Source organism: Chionomys nivalis, chromosome 4 (assembly GCF_950005125.1).
Source record: "Chionomys nivalis chromosome 4, mChiNiv1.1, whole genome shotgun sequence".
NCBI classification, from domain to species: domain Eukaryota; kingdom Metazoa; phylum Chordata; class Mammalia; order Rodentia; family Cricetidae; genus Chionomys; species Chionomys nivalis.
This window is the reverse complement of record NC_080089.1, coordinates 84,981,269-85,004,756: the sequence shown is the minus strand read 5'-3', so window position 1 is coordinate 85,004,756 and position 23,488 is coordinate 84,981,269. Positions and strand designations below refer to the sequence as shown.

Sequence of the window (23,488 nt, the reverse complement as noted above, 5' to 3'; positions counted from 1 at the left end):
ACCAGTGCTCTTAACCTCTGAACCATCTCTCTAGCCCCGCCATGCAGTTTCTAGTGAACAGAAAAGAGTTAAGCTGCCCCAAATCTTCACTGAAAAGCTATATATGTGGGCTGGAGAGATGGCTCAGAGGTTAAGAGCACTGGTTGCTCTTCCAGCGGACCTGAGTTCAATTCCCAGCAACCACATGGTGGCTCACAACCATCTAAAATGAGATCTTGTGTCCTCTACTGTCATGCAGGCGTACATGCAGGTAGAATACTGTATACATGATTTTAAAAAAGCTATACATGTTCGAGACCAGCCTGGTCTACAAGAGCTAGTTCCAGGACAGGCTCCAAAACCACAGAAAAACCCTGTCTCGAAAAACCAAAAAAAAAAAAAAAAAAACTATACATGTTCTCTTTCTCATGAACCCTCCAGCATCCCTGTGGAGAGAAAATAGCATAAAGAGACATTTTTATAAAAGGTGAAAGTATATGTACTTTTCTTTTATGTATTTTTATTAATTTATTTTTTAAAATGATCTTTACTCATTTTACATACCAATCCCAGTTCATACTCCCTCTCTTCCTCTTGCTTCCTCCACCTTCCTCCCACCCCATCCCCCATTCACTCCTCAGAGAGGGTAAGGCTTCTCATGGGTAGTCAATAAAGTATGACACATCACTTTGAGGCAGGACCAAGGTCTTCCCTCCCTGTATTTAGGCTGAACAAGGTATCCCTCCAAAAAGAATGGGCTCCAAAAAGCCAGTTCAAGCACTAGGGATAAATCCTGGTCACATTGCTCTTGGCCCCACAGACTGCCCAAGCCACACAACTGTCACCCACATTCAGCGGGCCTAAATTAGTCCCATGCAGCAGGTTCCCCTTGCTATTTTGCTCTCAGTCCAGAGTTAGTGAGCTCTCACTAGCTCAGGGCATATACCCAAAGGATGCACACATACCAGAAGGACATTTGCTCAACCGTGTTCATAGCAGCATTATTCATAATAGCCTGAACCTGGAAACAACCTCGATGCCCCTCAACTGAAGAAAATGTGGTATATTTACACAAGGGAGTACCACTCAGTGGTTAAAAAAAAAAAAAAAAAAAAAAGACATATTGAAATTTGCATGCAAGTGGATGGAATTAGAAAAAAACATCCCAAGTGAGGTAACCAAGACCCAGAAAGACAAACAGGGTATGTACTGACTCATAAGTGGATATTAGATGTAAAGCTGCCCTCCCTTCCCCCTGCTGCCCTCCCTTCCCCCTGCTACCCTCCTCTCCCTCAGCTGCCCTCCCTTCCCCCTGCTGCCCTCCCTTCCCCCTGCTACCCTCCTCTCCCTCAGCTGCCCTCCCTTCCCCCTGCTGCCCTCCCTTCCCCCTGCTACCCTCCTCTCCCTCAGCTGTCCTCCCTTCCCCCTGATGCCCTCCCTTCCCCCTGCTACCCTCTTCTCCCTCAGCTGCCCTCCCTTCCCCCAGCTGCCTTCCCTTCCCTCAGCTGCCCTCCCCTCCCCCAGCTGCCTTCCCTTCCTCCTGCTGCCCTCCCCTCCCCCTGCTGCCCTCCCTTCCCTCTGTTGCCCTCCCTTCCCCCAGCTGCCCTCCCCTCCCTCAGCTGCCCTCCCTTCCCCCTGCTGCCCTCCCTTCCCTCTGTTGCCCTCCCTTCCCCCAGCCGCCCTCCTCTCCCCCAGCTGCCCTCCCCTCCCTCAGCTGCCCTCCCCTCCCTCAGCTGCCCTCCCTTCCCCCAGCTGCCCTCCCCTCCCTCCGCTGTCCTCCCCTCCCCCTGCTGCCCTCCATTCCCCCTGCTGCCCTCCCCTCCCTCAGCTGCCCTCCCCTCCCCCTGCTGCCCTCCCCTCCTTCTGCTATTTTCCCCTTCCTGTGATGCCCTCCCCTGCAGTCTTGCTCCCACTAGAACCCTCATAGGCAGTCCCATCCTTCCAATGTGTCTTCTTCCCGCTCTCTGCTTTGGAGAAGGGGACAGGAGGAAATTCAATCACCTTCTTCCAGTATTTTCTATTATGTCCTGGGCTTCTCCATGTAACTTCAGAGCTCCTATGTTCAAACTTCATGTTTGTAGTGTTTTTACGCATTCTTAGGTTGCCTTTCCTACAAGATAATCCCTTCTTCCTGTCTAAACAGAGCCTTTCCATTGTGCCCTCTGTCCTTGTTCTCGCCATGACTCACCTGATGGTATCCTAGGCAAAGGGCTCTTTAGCCCAGAGGCAGACCGTGCCAGGTTGTCACTCTGAAAAGACGTAATTACCCTAGGACCAAAGGTTATTACAGCTGGAAGACACTTTGGGGATCACTGGCCTGGTTCCTTTTGTCTTGCTGTATTTTGTTAGTCTGTATCAGTTAACATGCATTTATCTGCACATAACAGAATATACAGACTAATGGAACTGCCAGTGCAGTGTCCATTTATTTTTTATTCTCAAATCGTAAAACACATGTGTGTTTATCTGTCTGATGTTGCTACCTGGCCTGCAGGGAGGGAGGGAGGGCTGCCATAGCATACTGCTTGGGTTGTAAGCAACAGGCATGGGTTTCGCAGTCTGCAGACTGGAAGTTAGCATGGCTGCTGAGACATTACCATGGTGAACGGCCTCGTCATGCTGTCAGCCTGCCAACTCTGCATTGTGTCCACAAAGAGGCGCCCTCTCGGGTGTCTTTTACAAGGGCGCGAACTCATTTTTCTCAGGACTCCATCCTTATGACTTAATTACCTTACAAAGACAAATACCTCCAAATGTGATTACAGTTTTCACCTATGTGAGGGGGACATAAATATGCAATCTATAATAGAAGAGAAAGAAGGAAAGGGTCACAAAAATGAGTAAATTTGAAAGAACTACAATTAAGTGTTTGAATGAATATTAGTTATACCTCACAACAAATATTTTGAGCTATGTTGAGTTATGGAATGTCTAAAGTTTGATAACTTATCTGTTGTGGGGCTTTGGTGTGTAGCTTCTCATTTCTGTGAGTTTAAGTTCAGTTAAGTTTAGATTGTGTTGTAAAGAATGACCAATCCTTCCTTGTTCTCCATTCTAGCATTCGGGGGAGGAAATTTATATCCTCATGTAGTTTGATAGAATTCAAACAAATGTTGAGATTTTTTTGTATTTTATTTTTAATTTTATACAAATTTTGTTTGTTTATTGTGTGTGTATATCTATGTCTGTCTGTCTGTATCTTGGGGAGGGGGGCATGTATGCCAACATGCATGTATGAAAATCACAGGACAACATGAGGGAGTCAGTTCTCTCCTTCCACCATGTGGCTCCTGGATGAAACTCAGGTCCTCAGGCTTGGTGGCAAGTACCATCTTACCAGTCCCTTCAAATTTTATTTCTTTATTTCTTTTTTTTTTTTTTTTTTTTTTTTTTTGAGGATGGGGAGTTCAAGATAGGGTTTCTCTGTATAGCCTTGGCTGTCCTGGAACTAGCTCTGTAGACTAGACTGGTCCCAGACTCAAAGATCCACCTGCCTCTGGCTCCCAAGTGCTGGATAAAGGTGTGTGCCATTACTGCTCTACAACCACTTGAGATTTCTAAATGGAATAGAAGACATCTTTATAAATTTAGACTGATTTATGTATATATAACAGTGGAATAGAAAGTTCCTCATTCTGTGTGATCGGATTATGTTTCATCCAGTAAGAGCTAGCGAGAGAAACCAGCCTCTAATACTTAGCACTAATTTTTTGAATAAAAATAGTAATTACTAGTGGAAGTAGTATTTGAGGCAATCTCTCCCTCTAACGCAAGCTCACGTTGAACTGGCCGGCCTCCTCCTTTAGATCCTGAGTGCTATGATAATAAGTGTGCATAGTGCGTGCCTCTGCCTAAAATAACAGGCTAAGTATAGCCATCTCAGATAACCATCTTTTCTATATCTTGGCCAATGCTGGTACCAAAGCTCCAGGGATTCTGATAGGACTTTCTTCCTTCCTGTTGGACGTGGAGCTCAATGGAAGAGAGACAGGTGAAGTAACAATTACAGTTTTGTGTGATGAGGACTACAGTCGAGGTGTGTTAAGGTGGTGGTTAGCATAAATGACAGTGTCTGTCCTGTAAAGTAGTTAATAGTATCCCCATGGCTAGGGGCCAACCAGATTTATACAAGCATCACATTGGCTTGTCCATAAGTAGGGAAGCCAGGCTGCAAACTAGATCTCTGGCCCCAAGCCCAATGCCCTTCACCTTACACTGTATGAGACAAGGCCAGAGCCTCTTTCTTATGACGGCAAGGTCACAAATTCATGGGGTCGACTGTTTGAGATTGATCCCAGATGAACTTTCAGTTCAGTGATGACAGGGACCGTCTAGGCAATAAGAACAGCATGAAATTGTTTCAGAATAATTTTGATGGAACACAATTTTTGGCATAGAAAAGACTAGTAAGGTAACTGAGCCTTCTAATGAAAGGTTGTGTTCTCAAGGTAAATTATAACGTACAAACCTTATATTTACAGTTCAAGGATAAGTAAAGGCCTGGGGTGTAAATATAAGGTAGGAGATTTATCCTTGGAATGTTTGGGGCTCATTCAGTGGACAGCAGGAGGCTCCAGGGAGGCTATGGTCAGAAGAGAGGAGCCACGGGCAGTTAAATTCCCACAAATACATCTGCTCATGCTGGAGGTAAGCCGGAGCAGAGATTATAGGACACTCCAAGCAAGAAGTAACGGGGGACCTGTCATGATCTCTGCCTATGGTTCAAGTGGCTGTCAGTGCCACCCAGACCTGGAAAACAAAGGGAACCATGAGTCTAAGAACAGTTCAGGCTTGTTGCCATTTTATTATTTCAGAGAATAATTGTTTACGGAGTTATAGTTTTCTCACTTATTTCTATTTCTTTCGTTCTTATTGATGAATTATCTTACCTCAAAGAGAATTCCTACAACAAATTTTCAATTGTTAAAAATAACCACAAATAGAGGTTTATATTTTGTGGCAAGATAGAGTAATGGAGGAGGGTTGTATTTACTCTACTGCCTGAAGCAATTGAAAAACTTAAAAATAATAAGTGAAACCACTAGTTATTATGGAAATGCAAACAAACTCCACCATGAGATATATCATAGCTGCTAAGTAGCGGGAGGAAGGTGGATAACAAATGACTATCTCAAGCCTTGGCAGAGATGTCCTGGGATGGAACACTCATTCACCTCCAGTGAGAATTAAGCCCTGATACATTTCTTTTTGAAGTAATTTCCTGAGGTTAAGTATCAGAAAATGACTCAATTCATCTACTTCCAAGTAATTGCCCAAGGGAAATGAAACTACATGCCCATATACACATACACACAATTATATAGAGAGGCTCATGGCAGATTTGAGTGTAATGCCAAAAACTGATAACTGAGAAAAATGGTAAATAGATCCAGGTGCTTGTGGTGTGTCTGTGTAATGACCCACTCAGCAGTGCAGTGGCAGAGACTATTCATACATGTAGCAACATGGACTAATCTCAGCCTAATTACTCGGATGAACAGAATCCACACCATTCCTGAGGAAATGGCTCGATTCTCTTTATGTAACATTTATAAAGCACATATACCTTTATATTTCCCGAAAGAAGACTGAAGTCGCCAAGGGGATGGCGAAGGAGGAAGAGGAAAAGGAAGGAGTTTTAGAAAGGTGTAAGGAGTCCATTAAGGTGATGGGTGTGTGCCACATCTTGATTTCACTGATAGTTTTATGAGAGGGTGTTTGTTGAAACTTGTCAAATAATGTACTTGTCAAATAATGTACACCTTTTAGGTCAACTCTATGTTCAGTAAAACTGTATTCAAACTAACAAAAAGAATACCAGGGATATTTTTCAAAGTTAAAACAAACTTAACATAAAGAGTATTTAGTCATCACTAACTTTTTTCTGTATGTTTGTTACTATACCTTGATTTTTCTTAATTTTTTAAAATAATTTAAATGGAAACTATTTAATGAGGTAACAGAGCAGAAACATATATAATCTGCTTATGGGAACACAATTGACATGGTCACCTCTTAAAGGCATTCTAAAATAAGGTGTGTGACAACCAACAGTGAACTGGTTCTATGAATGAAACATCACAGTCTTAGACTGGCTGTGGGATCCCTTTAACTCTTAAACTATTGATGACCTCAATATAGATGACTTTTTTCTTTTTCTTTTTCTTTTCCAAGACTAAGTTCTCTGTCTAACAGTCCTGGCTGTCCTGAAACTCACCAAACTGGCCTTGAACTCACAGAGATTCACCTGCCTCTGCCTTCCAAGAGTGGAGCTTAAAGCATGTGTGCTACCATGCCCACCCCTTAAAAATGGAAGTGGTAGCACACACCTTTAACCCCAGCTCTTGGGAGGCAGAGGTAAAGGAATCTCTGTGAGTTGAGGCCAGCTAAGTCTATATAGCAAGTTCCAAGCCAGACAGAGCTACTAAGTGAGACCTTGTTTCAAAAAGAAAAAGAAAAAAAAAAAAAGAAAAATACTAACTTGGGAAAGTTACAAAATAGTCCTCTTTGATTAATAATAAACTTACTGACATGTAACACATTATATAGAGGAAATTATTATTTTTCAAGTTAAATACCAAGAACAGGTATTTTCTGTTCTCTCATATATTTGAGCGTCTATGTGTGTGAGTGTATGTGCGCATGTGTGCACATGTGCATTTATGTTGTGTGTGGGCATATACATGCCACTGGGCACTTATGGAGGTCAGAGAACAATTTGCAGGAGTCTTGTGGGTCCCAGTGATCAAACTCAGTTGTCAGGCTTTGTAGAAGCATCTTTACATAACATCTTACTGGCCCCACTCTCTTATTTTGTGATAGTAACTACGGCTGAATAGTAAGTCTGATCATTGTAGTTTGAAGTCTCTTAAGTTTCCTTTAAATTAATGGTTCAGAGAGAAACACTTAATCACACAGCTGCCTTTCCTCAAGGCAGCCATTGCTCTGCAAGACCAACACTTCATGCAGACTTTCTGTGTGAGACATGGGTCAGATGTTTCCTACACAGGGCCAGAGAGTAAATGCTTTAGACTAAGGACCACTGGATTCAGCTGAGCGTGACAACCACTCACCTTCATTACTGTAGAGTGAAGGTGGCCTCAGATGACATAACAAAGATCCACACAAACAGGGAACAGGCCAGATTCTCCCAGGAAGCTGTAGTAGTTTGTCAGCCTGATCCAGTACATGGAAAGATAAACATAACAGCCGGGTGTGGAGAGGTGCACACCTGAGTTCTGGCTTCTAGGAAGTGGAGTCAGAAAGTAAGGGGCCAGCCTGTGCGACATCGTGGTAACCCAGTAACCGCCAAGGTAACATGGGTTGCTTTTGTGTCACTGACAGAACACACAGCAGAAACAACCTGAGGACAGATATATTTTTGCTCATGGTTTCAGAGGGCTTCAATCTCTTAGTTCTGTATAATCCATATTATCAACTTCATTTCTTTCTGGATTTTTCTACTTGGCCTCAGCCTGCTATTTCCTGTTGTGTTTTTCCCCCTAGCAATAGTTTTTTCCTTGGCTCTTTCCATTTTTTCTCCAATGAGCCTGGGTTGACAGCTTCATTGACAAGCACAGCAGCTAGTCTGTCAGCTCTATGGTCTACTTGGTGGTTCAGCTAAATAGGACTTTGTGTAGTATTCAACTCAGATGACCCCTAACTGCTTCTGGGATTTCTTGACGATATTAAATAATAGTCTAAGACTTCTTAGATTTGATTCTTATTTACACATCTAATTTTCCTTTTTATTCATGTTCTGTTGGTTACGTCTTCTGTGTGTAGTTCAGCTCTCGCCACCAGTGACTCCCAGTTTGTGTCTAGGCCAAATGTTCCCAGTCCCCGTCACACATTTCAACATAGATGACCAGCAGCTCTTTCAAGGTTGTCATAAAAATAGCTTATATATCCCTTCAAAACAACTTTCTTCCATTTTCAATAAATAATTGACTGGTCCCCAGGGTGAGATCTGAAATTGCCCGGGAAGTCTGTTCTCTTTCCCTCTAATGCCTATTCCTCTACCTCTAAGTCTGTTTCACCTGCTATTTCTTTCTGCTCCTCATCTCCCACCAACCTTTCCTGAATTCTCATTAGTTCACTTCTACCACACCTCATCGTGTCTGAGCTTCATAGCTTCCTCTTTTATTCTCTCAGCCTGACTTGCCATGCAAGGGTGAGTTCCCTTTATCCTGTGCCTGTGTGTACCTTGGAGATTGCAGTTAGTAGTACAGTATACTGTGTTGTTCCGTAAAAGTCAAATTGTCTTGGTATTTGCCTGCTAGAGGCCCCCATCCCTTCCTTGTCTCTAAAATGAAATCCAGCTCTTCAGTGAAGTTATATTGTGGCTCCTCCTTGGCCATATGCAACTCCACAACCTAAGCAAGACACACATCTATCTTCATATACTTAACCCCCACACCACCACAGCTCTTCGGAGATGTACAGTCCTGAAGAATTCATGCCGTATGTGTGTTTAAAAGGCTTTTCTCAGTGGAGGGGAACTGGCTTACCAGTTAAGAATACATGCCGCTTTTCCAGAAGACCTAAGCTCAGTTCTCAGCATGCATGTCAGGTGACTCACAGCCACCCACAACTCAAGCTTCAAGAAGATCTGACGCCTTTAGCCTCTGAGGGCACCGGCGCACATGCATATCCCCAAACACAGACATACATGAGCACACAATTAAAATCATAAAAATGTTTTTAAAGCCTTCTAAGACTGGAGAGATGGTTAAGAGCACACACATACTGCTCTTTCAGAGGACCCTAGTTAGATTCCAGTCACCCATGTTGGTTGGCTCACAACCCCCTGTAACTCCAGCTCTCAGGTATCCGACACCTTGGCCTCCACGGGAACTGGCACTCATGTGCACTGCTAGACAGACAGACAGACAGACACACACACACACACTGCAGATAACCCAGGAAATTCACGATGGAGATGCAGAGTGACAAACCCACCCTGCTCGTCATTCAAAGTCTACAATGCTTCCATCAATGCCCAGCATTTCTCCGTTTCACAAATAAGATTTTTAAACAAATCACTCCCAAAAGCTCCCAGAACCTAAACTTACAGATATTAACAATTGTTTTTTATTATGAATAGACCAAAATATATATAATATTTTTATTATTATTATTATATAATTCTTAGTTCACATCTTTTTGAAGTTCCAGCCATCTTCCCTATCCTGCCAAGATATTTTCCCCCAATATTTATTTTATTGCAATTCTCATCCTTCAAGAACACTTTCTTGGGGCCTGGAGAGATGGCTCAGTGGTTAAGGCACTGGATGCTCCTCCAGAGGACCCACGTTTAATTCCAAGCACCCACATGGCAGCTTACAACTGTCTGTAACTCCTGTTCCAGGGGATCCGACACCCTCACACAGACATAGATGCAGATAAAACACCAATGCACATAAAATAAACAAATTAATTTAAAAAAGAAAGAAAGAAAGCTTTCCTGGCTTTTTCCAGATGTACCCCCTAAGACTTCCCTCTCTATTAAACTGAAGGCCTACTGCTCCGTTGGGTTGTTAGATTGGATGTGAATAGTGAAATGTATTACATAGCTTTTCTGTCTTACTGTCTAAGGCCAGATCAGAACAAAACATTGTATGGTGTCCTCAGAGAGCTTGATGAGTGTAGTGGATGAATATACTGAGATCCTTTGCTCATTCACTATTTTGCTTCTGCTAGTATGCTTCATAACAGTGTATTTGTTAGCATGCTTTAAAATTCAGATCCAAGAGAAGTATAATTTTATAAACTGTGTTATAAAAATACATTTCTGTTTTTTCCTCCTAGCAGTGTGTTAGATTAGCATCTTCACGTTTGAGACATTGCACTTGGAGTGACAGGAGTCTTAACTCGCCTGGTGTTTGTCATTTAAAAACATGGCATCTGTAGCAGCAAATAGGAGAAAAAAATCAGACAGGAACAGTTTCCTAGTTTGCTTTGCATTGGTGTTATAAGACACCAGGACCGGAAGCAACTTGGGGAGGAAAGGGCTCATTTCAGCCACAGGTTACAGTTCATCATGAAAGGATGTCAGGACAGGAACTCCACCAGGAACCTAGAGTCAGAAGCTGAAGCAGAGGCTGTCAAGGAGCGCCGCTCACTGGTTTGCCTGCTCAGTTTGCTTTTGTAAACATCCCAGGAGCACCTGCCCAGGGATGGTGCTGCCCACAGTGGGCTGGGTCCTCCCACAGCCAGTGTTGATTAGAGAATGCTCCCAAGACTTTCCCACAGGCCAATCTTAGGGAGACATTTTCTCAGTTGAGGTTTCCTCTGCCCAGATGACCTGAGTCTGTGTCAAGCTGACAAAAAGACTAACCAGCACAAAACAGAAGAGAATTCACTTGAAAACAAGAGCTCAAGAGTAAATGAATATATTGGTTAAAATATATATGTGATGTGTTCATATGTAAGAATGGTACAGTATAATGTTTTTCAATTAATTCTTGTCTAAGTAATTTTGAAGTCATGCTGTAGTCAAGTTTGAAGTGAATTTTATATATACAATAGTTACTGGATCTTTTCTGTTTTCATAGATTTGATCCAGGCTACCAATGAGACCAATGTCAATATCCCGCAGATGGCTGACACCCTCTTTGAGAGGGCAACAAACAGTAGCTGGGTGGTGGTGTTTAAAGCTTTAGTGACCACACACCATCTCATGGTGCATGGAAATGAGGTAACCAAATACACAACTGTTTCTTGGTAGAGGTGGGGGTAGTAAAATGTGATGGTAGAGTTTAAGACCCTTGAATTTTCACTAATGAGGAGGAAAGAAGAACCAAGTGTTTCGTGCTCATTTTGAGTACACTTTCAACCTTGGATTTAGCTATCCTTAAAACTGTATTTCGAGTTGGATACAGAATGATACAGAAGCCTTTAAATGTATATTCTATATGAATGTATTAGCACATAAAAATGTTAAAAGAAAGGATCAGGAGGTCTGCTTCCTACGGGAAGTATTCCTTTGTGTCTTCAAATGAAAATTGCCTTAATGGAATGTCTGCTTTTGAAAAACAGTGATAAAATTAAATTACTTCTTTTATATGCAATTCCTAAGGAAGCCTATTGAATTGTCCTTGTTTCTGGCGTATGCAGAAGTAAAAGGTCACATAATTGAATTGTGATTCAATGGCTATTTCTCTGGAGGTTTAAAAGCAATATCTCCCTTAGACAAAGTTAGCAGCATAGGATGCTTCCTAACTAAATGAGCACAATAAAGCATTGTAGACATAAACAAATACTGCTTTAGCATCAGAAATCACTTAAAGGTATGATGTGAAAATATGGGCATATAATCCTAATTTTTGTTTTTCAGAGATTTATTCAGTATTTGGCCTCTAGAAATACGCTATTCAACCTCAGCAACTTTCTGGATAAAAGTGGATCCCACGGTGAGAAAATAAAATCTGGGGGTGGGCATTAATCCAAAGTCATTGTTACAGATAGTTCCATTGGTTACTTAAGAACAGAATATGAAAGTAACTATTAAATTAATTATTTCATTGTCAACAGTTGAGCATATCAACTACATATTAATTTTATTTTGTCACTTGGAGTGTTTACTTTAAAAAGTGAACCCTGGTAATTCTGTCTCACGGTTTGCTTATAAAGGTTCATGCAATGAGGGAACTAAAGATGTCAACCAAATGAAAAAGAAAAAAATTCCTCTGGTTCATTCATGATATTTGCTTGCTATTACATACATGTAAGGGTAGATAGACCCATACAAGATGGCTGTGTGTTACTGCCTGTGTGAAACAGGCTGGTATTTGTAACAGTGAACACAAGTTCTGCCAACTTTGTCTAAGGGAGAAATTGCTTTTAAAACTCCAGAGAAATAGCTATTGAGTCACAATTCAATTCTGTGACCTTTTATTTCTGCATATGCCAGAAACAATGAAAATTCAATAGACTTCCCTAGGAATTGCATATAAAAGAAGTAATTAAATTTAATCAAATTTTTTTTTTAAAAAAAAGAGGATCAGAAAAGACTTTGTACAAGACAGAGTAATCACCATGTCAAATGGCCAGGGTACCCCCACCACGGAAGACTCTTGGCCTGCAAGCAGGATGGTAAATAAAACTTGCCGTCACATGTTGAGTTCCGTGTCAGAGGCAATCATGACAACCCCTGTCTATTTTGAGGAGCTAAAAATAATTCCTAGTATGCAGAGTACAATGGAAGGCATTGTTCACGGCCCCGTCTCCTCTCTCTCCCAGGTTACGATATGTCTACCTTCATAAGGCGCTACAGCAGATACCTAAATGAAAAGGCGTTCTCCTACAGACAGATGGCCTTTGACTTTGCCAGAGTGAAGAAAGGGTATGGCTCTCTCACTCTCTCCCTTCTTATTTATTTAAGCACAGCAAATCCTCAAGGCATACATGACTTATTTAACTAAGTTTACATGCCAACTGACCTTGATCCTGAAAGGCCCAGTTCACAGTCACCAACAGCTTAGTGAGTTAGTATGATAGAAGTTCACAGTCACCAACAGCTTAGTGAGTTAGTATGATAGAAGTTCACAGTCACCAACAGCTTAGTGAGTTAGTATGATAGAAGTTCACAGTCACCAACAGCTTAGTGAGTTAGTATGATAGAAGTTCACAGTCACCAACAGCTTAGTGAGTTAGTATGATAGAAGTTCACAGTCACCAACAGCTTAGTGAGTTAGTATGATAGAAGTTCACAGTCACCAACAGCTTAGTGAGTTAGTATGATAGAAGTTCACAGTCACCAACAGCTTAGTGAGTTAGTATGATAGAAGTTCACAGTCACCAACAGCTTAGTGAGTTAGTATGATAGAAGTTCACAGTCACCAACAGCTTAGTGAGTTAGTATGATAGAAGTTCACAGTCACCAACAGCTTAGTGAGTTAGTATGATAGAAGTTCACAGTCACCAACAGCTTAGTGAGTTAGTATGATAGAAGTTCACAGTCACCAACAGCTTAGTGAGTTAGTATGATAGAAGTTCACAGTCACCAACAGCTTAGTGAGTTAGTATGATAGAAGTTCACAGTCACCAACAGCTTAGTGAGTTAGTATGATAGAAGTTCACAGTCACCAACAGCTTAGTGAGTTAGTATGATAGAAGTTCACAGTCACCAACAGCTTAGTGAGTTAGTATGATAGAAGTTCACAGTCACCAACAGCTTAGTGAGTTAGTATGATAGAAGTTCACAGTCACCAACAGCTTAGTGAGTTAGTATGATAGAAGTTCACAGTCACCAACAGCTTAGTGAGTTAGTATGATAGAAGTTCACAGTCACCAACAGCTTAGTGAGTTAGTATGATAGAAGTTCACAGTCACCAACAGCTTAGTGAGTTAGTATGATAGAAGTTCACAGTCACCAACAGCTTAGTGAGTTAGTATGATAGAAGTTCACAGTCACCAACAGCTTAGTGAGTTAGTATGATAGAAGTTCCCCTGGAGCTGTGTGGTACTTTGTGTGCTCATGCATGAAAATCTCATTTGCTCCTCGGGCATTATGTGATGTGAATGTTTGTTAAAACTGTTTAACATTCTTTTTTAAATTTCTTTGGTAATTCCTCTCTCTCTCTCTCTCTCTCTCTCTCTATATATATATATATATATATATATATATATATATATATATAATGTGCATTGGTGTTTTGCTTGCTTATAAAGGTTGTGAGTTGCCATGTGTGTGCTGAGAATTAAACCAGGGTTCTCTGGAAGAGTAGCCAGTGTTCTTAACCTTTGAGCCATCTCTCCAGCCCTTCAACATTCTTAATGTAAATATCTTTAACTTAAGGAGAGAATTGACAAGATTCGTTTCAATGTGTAGTGGTGTTAGATGAAAATAGTTACTTCTATGAATTAAGTTTTGTTTTTGTTTCTGTTTTTTGAGACAGGATTTCTCTGTGTAGCCATGACTGTCCTGAAACTTTCTTTGTAGACCAGACCGGCCTTAAACTCAGAGATTTGCCTACCTCTGCCTCCTGGGTGCTGGAATTAAAGACATGCACCACTATTGCCTGACTATTTATATAGATTTTAATTGAGGTAAAAATGAACTTGTGTATGTTGTGATTTAGTTTTGAAAGGTAATGCTTTCCAAGGAAATATACATACCATAATTTAATTATTGATATTATTTACTGATTAAGAAGGCCTCAACAAAGCAGAAAAATTGAGTTTTAATATACAGTTGCCATTTATTTACCTCTAAATAGATGATTTCATCTGGGTTGAAGTGTTCAGCCAGAAATTCATGCACATCTTTGGTCTGTCCCTAAGTAAAAGTAATGATAAAGCTTTGTAAAGGTTTACTATTTTGGTTTTAAGACTCCGTAGAGGAACGAGAGAGATGGCTCAGCATCTAAGACAGTGGTTCTCAACTTTCCTAATGCTGTGACCCTTTAATACAGTTCATCGTGTTGTGGGGACCCCCAACCAAAAGACTGTTTTCATTGCTACTCTATAACTGCAATTTTGCTACTGTTAGGAATTGTAACATAAGTATCTGACGTACAGGATATATGATATAGGACCCCTGTAAAAGAGTTGTTTGTCCCCCACCAAAGGATTATGACTCACAGGTTGAGAACCCCTGATTTAAGAGCATGTACTGCCCTTCCAGAGGATCTAAGCAAATAGGCACCACCTTTTAACATCTGATAATGATCTCAAGAGATTTACAAAGAAAATGAGGAGCACAGCTCAGAGCAAAGACATGGCCTTGTAGCTGCAGTATGCACAAGGATGTGTGCTTCTATTTGTCTGTGTTGCAGGGCTGATGGCGTCATGCGGACAATGGTTCCTGAAAAGCTCCTGAAGAGCATGCCAATCCTGCAGGGCCAGATCGATGCGCTGCTGGAGTTCGATGTATGTTTCTCAGCTGAAATGTTTCTTGCATAATTGGTCTTTGCCTTTCTTTTGAGGGGACTACAGGTCAGTCAGGGTCACCATGGGATTTGCAATAGAGTACCTCCATGTAGATGAGTTACAGGATTATTTCATTCAAGCTCTTAGGCCCCCAGATTTTTCCAGACTCTACAAACTGTTTCCTAAGGTCATAGAAAGGGATGAGTAGGGTATTCTCAGAGCCTTCTGTTCTGAGGAGAATGTAGTTTGTTGTGCTTAGCCGTGTACCTCAGCTAAATAACTGTGCTTTCCTACCGGAAACCATCTGATGTGCACACTTAAGTGACATGTCCACCAGAGAGAGGGGTTTTGGGTTATCATAGATCAGAGATCTTTTCTGGCAAAGTCAAGAAGTATTATTTGTTTGTTACAAACATACCTGTTGAAGCTGGAGGAATGGCCCCGTGGTTAAGAAAGTAGCTGCTCTTATAGAAAAGTGAGTTTGATTCACTGTACCCACATGGCAGCTCACAACCACTATAGCTTCAGTTCCGGGGATCAGATGCCCTTTTCTGACCTCCATGAGTACCAGGCCTACAAGTGTTACATAGTCATATGCACAGGCAAAATAGTCATATATACAAAGTAAAAATAAAAAAAATAACTTTTAGAAAAGATACGTGAATTTGGCCGTGGTGATAGATACATTAATGCATATGTGTGATAAGTTATGGAGAACCAAATACAACCAAAGTGTATCATCCACGTGAACCTGGGGAACTGAGAACATAGTCATTGTGTTCTTCATATCCTGCCTGTGATGTGATTAACTACAGTTGTGAGCTCTTTACTACATTTGGGAGAAACTAGGTCAATGCCATATGGGATCCCCCTCTTTTACTTCTTACAACTGCATGTAAATGTATAATTAACTCAAAAATAGCAGTTAAGGGTACCTGACTCATGAGAATAAGGTATTTTGACATGTAGGAAAGTTCTGAGCTCTCATTGTCAGCTCATCTGTAATTTGATAGTTGTCTGAAACACTTTCCTCAAATACTTCTAGCTTAAAGTCTTTGTTAAGATTCCATGACTTAGGCTATAATTGAGCCCTACTCATAACAACCAAGTCTTGTGAAATTTTAAGTAGAAATTGCAAACCATCACATTGATTTTTGACAGACTTTACAGTAAGATCTTTATTGGACAGTTAATCTTAATGTATTTTGTTTCTTTTAATCTATCTATTTTAAACTTTCTTCTCCCTTAATAAGGGTTCTAGCGTAGATAACTGAAGCATATGAGACCAGTCCTTTGGTATTGCTAGGCTTACTAAATCACCCAACATTTTTAAAATATGAGTGAATTTCTTAGTGGTCATTCATGACACTTCATTATGATTTGAGAAAAATACTAACTTGCTGTACAGCTAAAGTTAAATGCTCGTTTTTCTAGGTGCATCCCAATGAACTAACAAACGGTGTCATAAATGCTGCATTTATGCTTCTTTTCAAAGATCTTATCAAACTTTTCGCTTGCTACAATGATGGCGTCATTAATTTACTTGGTAAGTGACTGCTGTGACATATTGGGCCTGATGGGGTTGTGATAAGGCCGACAGATTCTGTGGGGGATGAATCCATTGTTTTGCTTCAGCTCAGCAGAAGCCTTGTTGTGTGAGATGCTGTGATACTGAGTAACTCTCAGTGGTGTTGCCGCATGGCTAAGAGGATAAATCCATAGCTAGGGTAGACATCTAGAACAAGGTAGGAGGCTGATGATCTCCTTACTGAAAGGACCTGTCCCACTGAGGACCAGCAATGAGGAGGGGCACACCAGCTAAGACAGGAATCCTATGCTGGGCCTCCTCAGTCCCCATCTGATGGCATTGCCTCTCCTACAGTGTTCTCTCATCCTCACTGGTAAAAGCTTGTTGGTAGTGGGTGCCCCTTGATTTGCATGTGGGAAGAATTGATTCATGATATTTATCTATGTTGAAAGGTTCGTTCACTCTCTTCACCAGGTCGATCCTGATCTCCTTGTCATCAGTATTCAGCTTAATTTTGCCAACTGCCTATCAACCAACCCAATAGCCAGTTGCTCCCCATGGTTTGGTGGTGTCCCCTAAGTCTTGCTACAAGAGGAAAGGTGGATAGTGTCCTATCAAAGGCTTGGCTATGAAAGGTTCATTCTCTTATCCAAGTCACCCCTTGGCAGAGATATTATACACTGTTACTTGCAGCTAGTACCAAACTGGAATTTTCTTCTTCCTCCATTAGCTGGTCATGAGGAATTCCCCAGAGGCCTCAGATAGGATTTAAGGATAAATGAGAGAAATGGTTATGCCCAAGAGAGACTTGGTGCTCTAGAAATGGGCCTTCTGTTCCTACAACTTGTCTGTTTATTTGTGGCCATAATAAACTTGTCTGTTTATTATGGATTCTAGAGTATCCTTGTGTTTGCCCAACTTTAGAGCTTGGTAGATTACACAGTACCCACTCTGTGTCTGAGGACCACTTGATTCCCACTGGTCAGAATCTTGGTCTCTAGAAGTAAACCAACAACAGCTCCTCTTAAGGGCATCACTGCTGTCTGAAGAAGGCACAGCTCCACTGTCGTGCATCTGGGACTGTGCTGGAGTGTGACAGAGGAGTATCACAGCATGTTAAATCTGTCGCACACTGTCGAGTAGCCCTAGGTCTTTCTGGAACTAAGGCTCTGGTGCCTTAATTTTGGTGCAGTTGTGGAACTTCCTGTTGCCTGAGCTCTCTCTTATCTGTTATTGGGCGGGATGCTTTTCTTACAGCAACACACACAATGTTCTGTGTGTTTCCTGCAAATCAAAGCTTAGCAGATTTTGGACTGTTTTTGTTGCAGGGAGCTCCAGCTGCAAAATGTACCCTTGACATAGAGAGTTTTCTAAACTACCCAGACTTTTACATGCTCAGAAACCTTATTAATGGCTTGTCCTGTCTCCCCCTTCAGCAGTTATGTCATTTATCCAAACATCTCTGATACCTGAAGCTCATGCTCAGTAGGTACCACCATCCTGGTGTCATCAGAGCAATGCCCTATGGGATTGTGACAACCAAGACAGACTGATATCCTTAAAATGAGACACTGATTGCACACTCGCACTCTGCCTGCTGACAGCAGACTTCTAATGGTCTCTGTTCACTGGGGTAGACATAAATGCATTTTCTACTTCAGTAGCCACCTCCTGGGTACCAAGAATTGTGCGGATTCTCCCCTGGCGAAAGAGGACACATTTGAATCTCTGTGAGGAGGGGGCTCATTGCTTGATTAAGCTTACCATAGTTAAACTCTAAACCATTTTTTTTTGCACAAACCAAATATGTAGGTTACCCAGAGATAAAGTAGAATTATTATTCCTGTGTCTTCACAGGGGTCAGTGACACGTGGCAAGTTTGTTAGAGTCACGGGATGTCTCTTTTCAGGAAACAAAGGAAATACACGCAGGTCATTCTCTACATTCCCTGGATCTAACTCCTGGTCATAAAGCTTCCGTTCAAACTGGAAGAATGAATCAAATCAGTCCCCCTGAGGCAGCAAAATCTTATCATCAGTGTTCCTTAAAGTCTAAGAGGAAAAGCCCACTCCTGTTTTCCAATTCATGTGTAAAGAGCTGAGAATCCACATTGTCCTAGCACATAAGCAGGCTGGAAAACTAACTCTCTGGATTCACAAGGGAGGTTAGGCACAAGGCAGTTGGGAGGCTGTTGGGTATACCTGGCTAAATCCTGGCTAACCAGGTAGAAACTCTAAAGTGAAAACTGCCATGGGAACTGGGGCAGAGGGATGAAAACATGACAGACACGTTGCTGGAGGCGGACTACAGACAAGTGTGAGGGTTGTGACCCGACCACACTTGTTCTGCTTCTAGGAGCTGAAACTGGTTCTCTGTGCCCCTGATGGAATGGGGCAAAGCACAAGTGCTCTCCAGTTGATGATTGGCTTTCATCCTGATAAACTCAAGTTAAATCTGACAAAATTAGGTGAAAATGTGAGCTAGTGAAGAACATACTTTACCAAATTCATGTCTGTCACCTAAACACCTATTCTAAAAGCTCAGAGAAGAGCACCTGAATGTCCCCCAAACTACAGGGCATATAATTTGTGAACTCAAGAAACTAAAAAATAGGGGAAAGGTGTGGGCCATCACCACCTGGCTCTGTTTCTCTTTGAGACTGGATCAATCTTATTGTAGCCCAGGGTGACCTTGAACTCACAGAGATTCCTTGGCCTCTGCCTCCCTAGTGCTGGGAATAAAGGTGTGTGCCACCACTGTCTGACCTCTGTGGCTAACTAGTGGCTTACTCCACACTCTGATCCTCAAACAAGCTTTATTTGTTATAGCACAAACAAAAGTACTTCCACAGCTTCAATAGAAGGGAATGTATAGAACATCCTGTGTCTTAAGGAGCTTCCCTCTAAGATGAACAGTTTTACGTTGAAGGAAAATGCTACACAGGACCAGTCAGGCAAAAATTGAGTCAAGACACCTTACCAGCAAAGGTATATAAATGTGAAATGAACATATGAAAAGGCACCACCTACTGTGACATCAAGTGACGAAAACCAAAACAACAAGCCAATCTAAAAACATCACCTGTGATTCCAGTTGTTTGTCATTCTGGAAATTAAAACTAAGGAAAAACTTAGGGAAGTTTAGCGGTCACTGCTGATTAGTGGGGAGTGGAATGAAAAAGCATAGGACAGGGGATTTAGGGCAGTGTACTGATGGGTGACACCTGAACGATGAATTTCTTGACATCAGAGTCACCAGTAACACCAGCTGTGAACCTTGGGTGGTGACATGATGGGACGTCATAGGTTTGTCAACTGTAACTAATGCAAAACTCACACAGAAGTTGACCATTTACACCTGGTGGCAAATCTCTACATTATCCATTCATTTTTGCAAAAAAAAAAATGCTTCAAAAATTGAATTATGGTTTTGTTTGTGTTAAGTACGTGTGTGTGTGTGTGTGTGTGTGTGTGTGTGTGTGTGTGTGTGTGTTTTAATGTCCAGGCATGCTCTTGTCCCAACTGTGCTTGATCTGTAACTGTCACTGTACTGATGACTAGATAAAGTATATTTAGTAGAGTTTAAGGACTCCGCTCAAGAATCTATGGAGTCCTCATTAGAACTTAGAGTTCCTAATTCCATAGGTCTGAGAGGGGCCTGAGACTCTGCATTCTCAGTAAGCTGAGAGGTGCATCTCTGCCAGCTAGAGTAGTTCTCCGTAACTTCTGCAATAAGCTGCACCCAGATGCTCAGGCTTAAACCCCTAGCCTTTGACGTGTTTACCCAAGTTGATAAATGGCTAATCATTTTGCAAACCTAATTTACTGTTCTTTCTTTCCTGCAGCTTTAGGAGTTCATTCCAATTTTCCAATTTGTTATCAATTAGGATTGATGGTCATGGGTTGGCATGTGGGGTGGAGTGGGGTACCCAGTTAGATTTATATTTCAGATCAACATACTTCCTAAAGTTTTATTTAATGTGTGTAGGTGTTTTGCCTGCGTGTATGCTTTTGCACCATCAGCTGTGCCCACAGGGTCAGAAGAGGGCATTGACCCCCTGCAATTGGAGTTCAGAGAGTTGTGAGCCACCATATGGGTGCTGGGAATTAAGCTCAGGTCCTCTGGAAGAGCAGCAACTGTCTTAACCGCTGAGCCATCTCTCCACGAATCCACTTTTAGAATTAATAAGTTAAGAAATATTTGCAATAAAATGTATTTTTGTGTAGCTATAGCTAAATTTGTTTATCTTGATTTTTATTTGGCAGATTCCAGTTCACAAAAATTCGTGAGATTTTTGACCTTCTTTTGGCATATATATTCTCCCTCCTGAGTCGGACTCTGTACGTGTCTGTCTCTTGGAAATCTCTAGCCTAGAATAACCTTCCCCTTGCAGCCATAGGGTGCCAGAGCTGGAAGTCAGCCTGACTAACCTTGTGAGTTGCTTAACTTCAGCATAGGTGGGGAACTTCTGCGTACAGCCTCCCTTTCTTCTCTGGGAAGTCGTGGTGTTTCTGCAGCAAGACAGCTGGGAAGAGGGCTTGGGAGCTTCAAGCAAAATGACACCCCCTCCCACCAGCTGGAATATTTTCTTCCTGTCTGAACAGGCTGGTCTTAACCTTCCTTAGACCTTAGTGTCTTACCCTTAATCAACTAGAATTACTGGATTCTAAATCACATTTTGGGCCATAAAGCACCTGGCAAGGGAGGGCTGTGGAAACAAAGGGACTGTCTATGAGGAAAATCTTATTTTCCCAGAAAGCCTCGACTGACGTGGGGCTGTCTTGGAGTACCACTGTTTGACCTGGTCTTAAGCCCAACATCAAGTCTTGTGTTTTCCTTCTTTTTCTTAAACTCCTTAATGGAAGTGAGAGTAGCCACTTTGTTGTCTTATTAGCCTTGCTCCCACTGTGATGGACTAGTCCATGCCTTGATAAGCTTCACTCTAGAAGAACACAGGAAGTTTAACAGTCTATGAGGATCCCAGCCTTCTGTGGGCAGAGATGGTCATCACCTGCAATTCTAACCAGCTTGTAAACCTGATCCCTAACTGGCTATGTGACAGTTTAACAGGAGTCTACTTCTTGGCGTCTCTTCGGGTACCAAATACTGTGACTTCGATGCAAAACAAAAATAGAAAAAGAAAACAGACACTGCTTTACATTTTCTATCTAGAGAGGAATTTATATAGGTTGGGAGTTCCTATAATTAATGGAAGCCTCCAGACATGGGCTCTGGGCTCTGTCTCCTGGAGGAACGGCTAGTATTAAGAGCCCATGTTTACAGGATCTGCTTCTCTGCAACCTCCTGTTCAGGTTACTTTACAAACAAGAAGCTGCTACCCTGCCCCAACCACCCCAAGCTTCTTCACAGCACTGGGAAACTGGGAAGCAGACACTTGAAGCTGTAATCCAGGATTAAGGGTCACATGACGGTTACTTTAATCATTACTCCTCTAAATCCAGGAAGCTGGGCAGTGGGTAGCAGGATGCTGCAGGCGGTAATCCAGCTGCTTGGGCTTCTGCCTGTCAGCGGTAGACTGAAAAGCCGCAGAAAGGCAGGGAAGACAGCACCTGCCTCAGGGTTATCTTCTAGCTCAGTTGGTGTGCAGAGCCGAGTCTGGGTGGGGCCAGTCACATCAAGCACATCGTTCTGGGAGAACGGGGAGATGTTTGCCTTCTTTGGGGACAGATTCTTGCCCTTAATAGAAAGTTCAAAACCAAATAAATTTTCATTTCAGGTAAGAGATGTTATCATCGTTAAAGCAGATTTACAGATTTTCCTATTAATTTCTTACAGATTTTCCTATTAATTTCTTACTCACAGATGTGAGCTTTTTCCTAGGGCTTCTGAGCCACAAATGGATCCTGTCTATTCTGACCATTCCTGTGAATGTCAGTTGTGGTTGTTACTGTGTGTAGTTTCATAAACCCAGATGCTGGATTCTTCCCTGACCCTGCACAGTCACTGAAACTGAACTCTTCAGCTCTTTGCTCCTAATTCTCTTTTCTCTTTCAGCCATCCATCTTTTCAACCTGCAACCCCAGTTCTCTTTATTGTCATCTTCCTGGGCTCTGCAGCCTGTCAGGAACAACATCTTACTGATTCATTCTTATCCTCCCTTTCTTAGCCTTATTCTTACTTCTTCATCAAGAGCAATGGATTTGGTACCTGCAGTTCACTTAGCTGTCAGACAAGTTCAGCCGTGCAATTCCTCCCACTGTTGCCCTGACAGCTGCTGTTTTACTTTACTGTGCGTTGATTTCATACATAGATGGTATCAAGGAGGCAATTTCTGTTTAGATTAAAATAATAGCTTATTTGAGTCATTTTAATTTTTAATTTGATAACACTAGCTTACTGGCTAAATTAGGAGAGGAAAAAGTTTCAGGGCCATTGAACTGTTTTGTATTAAGGACTTTGGGGAAGTGGCCCAAGCATCCCCTTTTTTCTGCTGTGTGGCCTTCATCAGCATGGCCAGAACTGCTCCTCTTCAAGTAACAGTCTAACTAGCAGATAGGCACACAAAATAGGGATCCTGATTGTTTTGAGGCAAGTATATGTTTTGCTTAAAAGATTCACCCTTATGAAAATGTGTATTGGTTGAAACCAAAGACTTCATGACCATACTTTGTGTGGAAATTGGAAACAGTTTGGTTTTTTGTTTTTTTTTTTTTTTTAATTTTCGAGACAGGGTTTCTCCGTAGCTTTTGGTGCCTGCCCTGGAACTAGCTCTTGTAGACCAGGCTGGCCTCGAACTCAGAGAGATCCTCCTGCCTCTACCTCCCGAGTGCTGGGATTAAAGGTGTGCGCCACCACCGCCCAGCTGGAAACAGTTTGGATGCTCTCTTAGTCCAGGTTTCCAATACTCTGATGAAACACCATGACCAAAAGCAGGTTGGGGAGGAAAAGGTTTATTTACCTTACAGTTCCATATCACTGTTCTTCCTTAAAGGTGGTAAGGGCAGGAACTCAAATAGGAGACAGGAGCTGACTGAGGCAGATGCGATGGAGGAGCGCGTCTTATTGGTTTGATACATTGTGTCTTGCTCAGCCTGCTTCCTTACAGACCTCAGAACCGTCCACCCACAGGTGGCCCTACCCATAACG

General features: G+C 42.0%; 1 protein-coding gene across 8 annotated transcripts in view; it reads left to right on the top strand.

Annotated features, from left to right (window-relative positions):
- Snap91 (synaptosome associated protein 91) overlaps positions 1 to 23,488 on the top strand; it is a 114,333-nt gene that overhangs the window by 29,778 nt on the left and 61,067 nt on the right. For all 8 annotated transcript variants that reach the window (XM_057768818.1, XM_057768821.1, XM_057768817.1 and 5 more), the window contains exons 3-7: positions 10,536 to 10,678; positions 11,318 to 11,393; positions 12,223 to 12,325; positions 14,760 to 14,853; positions 16,288 to 16,399. In XM_057768818.1, the coding sequence (XP_057624801.1) occupies positions 10,536 to 10,678; positions 11,318 to 11,393; positions 12,223 to 12,325; positions 14,760 to 14,853; positions 16,288 to 16,399 (528 nt within the window). The remainder of the gene's footprint in view (positions 1 to 10,535; positions 10,679 to 11,317; positions 11,394 to 12,222; positions 12,326 to 14,759; positions 14,854 to 16,287; positions 16,400 to 23,488) is intronic.